Source organism: Gouania willdenowi, chromosome 5 (assembly GCF_900634775.1).
Source record: "Gouania willdenowi chromosome 5, fGouWil2.1, whole genome shotgun sequence".
NCBI lineage: Eukaryota > Metazoa > Chordata > Actinopteri > Blenniiformes > Gobiesocidae > Gouania > Gouania willdenowi.
The window spans coordinates 16,523,720-16,529,894 of NC_041048.1; the positions used below are offsets into that span (position 1 = coordinate 16,523,720).

At 38.9% G+C, this 6,175-nt stretch overlaps 1 protein-coding gene across 1 annotated transcript; it reads right to left on the reverse strand.

The window, feature by feature from the left end:
* Nucleotides 1-2,256: 2,256 nt before the first annotated feature.
* LOC114463731 (protein FAM3C-like) lies at nucleotides 2,257-5,950 on the reverse strand. The gene is made up of 10 exons (XM_028447492.1): nucleotides 5,767-5,950; nucleotides 5,594-5,683; nucleotides 5,478-5,516; nucleotides 4,284-4,313; nucleotides 3,804-3,888; nucleotides 3,667-3,725; nucleotides 3,438-3,488; nucleotides 2,846-2,930; nucleotides 2,638-2,764; nucleotides 2,257-2,503 (listed from the first exon to the last, which is right to left on the reverse strand). Exons 1-10 carry the CDS (start codon nucleotides 5,777-5,779, stop codon nucleotides 2,411-2,413), a joined length of 672 nt encoding a protein of 223 aa, XP_028303293.1. The 5' UTR covers nucleotides 5,780-5,950; the 3' UTR covers nucleotides 2,257-2,410.
* Nucleotides 5,951-6,175: the final 225 nt, after the last annotated feature.

The window sequence follows — 6,175 nt, forward strand, 5'->3', positions numbered from 1 at the left end:
GGATATTTTATTTTATTTTATTTTATTTTAATTCTTCAGTTTCCCCCCTTGAGGGATTGCCACCTTATTGTGTTCATGGGGTTTGTGTACCTCAGTGACCTTAAGAGTTATACCAGCAGGAGCTTAGTATTTGATGTCAAAAAGGTGGGCTTGTACTCGGAGGGTCACCGGTTTGAATCTCACCATCACCGTGGGATGTTGAGCAAGTGCCTTAACCCTAACTGCTCCCCGGGTGCTACGCTGTGGTTGCCCACTGCTCCTCATGAATGAGTGGTAGGTCAAATGCAGAGAACACATTTTGTGTATGTACCCCGTAAATACATGATGAAAAGACTTAAAATTATTATCATTATTATTATTATTATTATTATTATTATTATTGTTAATTAACATTTGGTTAAACCATATGATATACCCCCTATTATATTTTTCCCAGCAAAACCCTGCAAAGTTAAATAAATGGAAGTAGTTCAGACTTGTCTTTTCTATTAAAGTTAATCCTCTTTAAGAAAATATCCTTGTTTGAAATATAATACTAAAGGACACAAAACTAGGTTTTTGGCAAGGAGTCTTTTCAAATGTTGGCACTGTTAACCCTTTGGCAACATAGAATCATTGAAACCTGGGACAAAATCCCAAAATTTAAAGTAACTTGGAGTTCATTCAAGGACGTGACCATGAGCGAGGCACGAAACACCCAACTGGTCTCCAGGCCCCACACTGTGGCTGCCAACTGCTTCTCAATGATGGGTTAAATACAGAGGAACAATTCCATGTACGTACCCATAGTTATGATTATTCTTCAGTATTACACCAGTTAAAGCTCCATATTTCTGGTGATCTGTGCTGATTGTCAGAATGTTTGGGTGATATTACATTTACATAAAAAACAGCAACAATTATCTTAGTTTCCAAAACAAACAAACCACAAAAAGTATATATACAAGTAGGGTTGGGCACCAAGAACCGGATCCAAATAGCAACCGGTTCCTAATGTCCGGTTCCGAAGCAATTACGAAAATGTTTGCACTTCAAATTTTTTTTTCAATTTCTAAATGCCCGCACTAGTTTCTGCAGCTTGCTCTGTTTGTTTACGCAGTGTGTGTGTGTGTGTGTGTGTGTGCGTGCGTACGTGCGTGTGTGTGTGTGTGTGTGTGTGTGTGTGTGTGTGTGTGTGCATGCGTGTGTGTGTGTGTGTCTATGTGTGTGTGTATGTGTGTGTGTGTGTGGCTAGGGTTTCAGTTTGGACCGCGGATCGTAAAGGAAATATAACTAATCGCCGATAAAAAGCCCAGTAAAACTCTGGAAAACAATATTTGCTCCCTGGTATACATAGTAGCTCTAACAACTGGTAAAATTATAAACTGGTGATATTACAGCCTGTACACGCAGTACGGGGACGCATTTACTCCGCCTCTGGGTCCTGTGTGTGTCCGTTTGAAAGTCCGCATATTAATGCTTCTGTCCATCCACTCTTTTCATTATATCCATGTCTTTTAAGGCTCTTATTAAATAGTCTCGGCTGGAGTCCGGGCCGCCACCATCTTGGATTATGTCGTCACCAGCGCGTCATCGCCGCAAGTCGCGCAAGTGCAGAATGACACAAATTAACGTAATCTTTCTCAACAGGAACTGTTGATTGATTTGTCACATGACTGCTCCAGAGTTTGTTTTATTTTGTTTTACATCTACCTGAGCTGCAGCTCTTAGTTTTTTAGACTGCTGCCAACTTGTTTGTGGTGTTATTTTAGCAAGTTTCAGTTTTACAGTTACAGTTGAGGACCTTTGTAATTAAATACCCTAGTTACATTACAGCAACCAAATTAAACTGTTTAAACTAAGTGAAATAATAAAAATGGCCTGTGTAAAGACTTTTTCAAATGAAAAAGCTCTCCTGTGAAATCTGTGACCTTTTGACCTGCACAACTCAAAGAATCGGAATCGAGAATCATTGAGAACAGGAATCAAAATTGAGGTTTGGAATCGGAATTGTTAAAATCCAAACGATGCCCAACCCTATATATAAGTGTGACCAAAGACTTTCTTCAGTTTCTTGACTCTTTGCATTTGTCAACTTCATGGATGTACTGGTTTAACTGGAAACCATGCACTCACAACAATTTCACATCCATTGTAGACAGAAAACCGCCATCAGAAAATGAACAGTTATGCATTTATTCAAATAAGATTGTTTCCTCAATCATTCACAATCTGATTATATTTCCAGTTGCTCCTGTGACCTTTTAGAAGGGCCCGACCTCTGGATTAAAAAACATTAGACTGCACTGAATATTCTTCACTCTCAGCAACTTTGGCTTGCACTTAAACGTGTCTTTTTACTAGAGCCTCGTGGAGGCAGGCTTTAAAGCATCCTTTCATCACATTGATCACAAATATCCCGAAGATCGCTTCAGTCAGCCGTGCTTCTTGGAAAACAGCCACCCACCTCCACTATCTCTGGCCATCCATCATGAACGTTGGTTTTCTCATCATTAACAGCTCGCTGCCAGGTGGACAGAGAAAAGAAACGGTGACAGTCATTGAGGTTTATTTTTCTTCTTTAACGTGTTTTAAAATAGTTGGTCTCTTCTGACACAAATAGAACAAAGACCGCTTGCGCTGAATGAGTTCACTGACCTTCTCAAAGACGCTTTTGATTCTTGTTCCCGCTCTGCCAGCAAACACCCAACTGTCTCGTGGCTTCACAGACCTGATCAAAGTGCTTCCCATACTGACAAATATCTCCCTCATTTCAGGTGTCATCCTGCCACAAAGCAGGAGGGTGGGTCAACGTTTGTGACATCAAGTCCTTTTCACACGTTGAGTTGTTGAGATTTGAGCTTACTTTTTTGTCACGTCATCAAAAGATGCCACCAAAACTATCTGTCCTGGCTTTATCGACTTCAGGTATGCCAGGATATCTTCTGTATCTTTTATTAGACACGGTAATTAAGAAAAAATGAAAAATAATTTTTAAAAGTTTATAAAAAGGGGGGAAAATACAGATCTTGTAGAAAAATAAAAAAAAAAATGTATAAAAAGTAATTAAATAAATAATTTTAGATTGAAATAGATTCATTGCTAATCAAAATGTGGTAACACTACTTGAAGTTTTATACATAAGGCTGACATTACGCTGTCATTATCTGTCATTAGCATGAATAAAGTGTAATGAAGGCTGTCGTTAAGTGTTGTTCACTAAACTACAACACCTTTGGAGCTATGTTGGCATTTTTTGGGTTAGTTAGGGTTAGGATTAAGGTTAGGGTTGGGTTTAGGGTTAAATTTAAGGTTAAGGTTAAGGTTAAGGTTAAGGTGCTAATGACAGGTGTCATGTCATAATAATGACAGCAAAGTAAAGTGTTACCAAAATGTATCTAAAGCAAATTATGCTATTTTTCCCACATTTACAAAATAAAAGTAAGACATTCACTCACTTCCTGATTCCATATTCAGATAACCCTTTTTCTCAATAACTGCAGTTTCACCTATGGAAGAAAACATTTGGTTACAAACGGACAAATTCACTAAAGATGTGTTTCCAAAATTCTTAAATGATGAAATGATGATGACATAATGCAAGATATTCACTTAAATTTCTCAGGGACGAAAACTCTATTATTATTTTTTTTTGCTAATTACAGCATACATTTCTGGTATACCGACCATCTACAACCACGATGTTAAGTCCCAATCCCACGTTGTTCAATAGATGAGCCATTACACTTTTCAGGAAATAGAGAAGGTTGTGTTTTACATAAGAAACCGTCATTGTTCATATTTGTTCCAGATGCAATACATACATTTTACCATCAAAGCAGATATTTGGCCCAACAACGTTAGCTCCTCCGCTCCTGATCTGTATCGCAAAATGATCGTGTCGACAGGGGTGCACGGTGGCTTAGTGGTTAGCACGTCCGCCTCACAGCAAGAAGGTCCTGGGTTCAAGCCCTGGGGTGGACACTTGGGTCCTTTCTGTGTGGAGTTTGCATGTTCTCCCCGTGCTGCGTGGGTTTCCTCCGGGTACTCCGGCTTCCGCCCACAATCCAAAAACATGACTGTAAGGTTGATTGGAGGCTCTAAATTGCCCATAGGAGTGAATGAGAGAGTGAATGGTTGTCTGTGTCTGTGTTGCCCTGTGATGGACTGGCGCCCTGTCCAGGGTGTACCCCCGCCAAGCGCCCTATGAGAGCCGGAGATTGGCACCGGCAGACCCCCGCGACCCTGTTAAACGGGAATAAGCGGGTAAGAAAATGGATGGATGGATGGATCGTGTCGACAGGCTTTGGAAAGGCCACACTTTGACGGAGGAGCTAAAAAGACATAAAGACACATCGGCTGCAATATAGGCTAAAATACTTTAATGCAGTGTTTCCCAAACTTCGTTGCTCCATGTACCCTTTAGCCTTTATTTCTTTTTGCAAGTGCAACTTAGTTCATGTTATACATTTTTTATTTGCTGCAGCAGGCTCGTCTAAACTCTTTCCCGTATCTTGTCATACATTATCCTTGAATTTAGGCCTTTTTTATTCATTTTTTTCTGATGTTTTGCTCGTTTTACAATTTGAACTTCACCCTTTGGTGTATTTTAAAAAGTTGGGCCCCAAATTATTATTGATGGATTAGAAAAGTCTGTGTGCATGTAAAAAATGTATAACGTTAAAAAATAAACTTACATGTTTCTGCGTAGCTCCTGAGAGGTGTTCAAGTACCCCTCGGGGTACACGTACCTCAGTTTGGGAACCACTGCTTTAATGCATACCAGGGTTGGGATCAATTACATTTTCCAGTTACATTTATGTTTTCAATTACCCATTACGATAACTGGCATTTTTTTCAGTGACAATTAATTTTTTTTATCCTCAGAAATTCAATTACAATTACGTTCTCAATCACTTACGTATCCTTTCTCTTGTGTTAGCTTTCTGTTAGCATTTCTTATGGTAACAGGTCCTAAATGAGTTGTAACATACACTAAAAACAAATATCTATCATCTAATTTCTTTCTTATGGTTACCTTGTTAGGATTCCTAAACAATGAAAATATAGGTTTGGGCGTCTGAGCCTTTTTAGTGTCATTTTACCCTTAGATTTACATTTTTTTTAAATGGTAAAATGTGGTAAAGCTTGATAGGAAACATATTTTAAAAACTGTTAACTACAAATGTGTAGAACTGTACATAGAACTGTAACACGGTTCCTCAGTTTTGCGTTAAATCATAGTTGACATTTTCTATATCAATTTCATGGCAATTACAAAGTGAATTATCGAAACTCAATTACAATTTAGCTACAATTACGACGGCAACAGATTTCTTAAATTACAAGTATAATTATGCCATAATTGCAATTATTTATTAAATACGCACTTACAATTATAATTGACCCCAACCCTGATGCATACTATGCTGCAACACTATATGATGTCAATAATATTTGATCTGATTCAGCTTTAATCCAAAAAGGGTTGGATTCACCTGTGACTGTCAGCTCTGGTTTATCCTCAGTCTTAAACCCTGGATTGAAGAAAATGCAGTTAAACGTATCATTTACAAATAATAACTCCAAGTTTGGGATTAATGAAACTTGTTACCTAGAAAACATCGGATTTTCTGCCGGGCACCGATGGAGATCCCCCATGTGATCAGGATGACAACTGCTGCAGCAGCAAGTTGCAGAGCAGCTGTCAACAAAGTGAGATTTTTCCAAATGATTTGCCGCTTTAGAAGCAAAAGTTTAAAATCTTCAAACACAGTCAAATCTTACTTCGATATCTCATATCTCCGACAAATCTGTTTACGTCCCAAGAGGTATTGCAGCTTCTGAAAAAGCGTAGCGTAGATCCTGCAGAGCTTTGGTGTCAGCTCATCCCATCACCAACCCAGTCTACCATGTCTGGTGTGAGAAGTGTTAAGATATGGAAATAAAGGCAAGGTAGCATCAGCCCTCCTCCCTGTGCTACGAAAACCGGGATCTTGTATTATGATATTTACACACACACCCACTGTGAACTGGATGATCAAGTTTCCCAGTATTACACTGTCAAACAGGGGAAGGAGTCTGTCAGTAACAGATACCATAAGTGAACAAAGAGGTTTAGTAAGGGGATGATTATACTGTGTGAAACCCTGTTAAGACACAAATACGACATTTCTTTAAAGAGCCAGAATGTTTC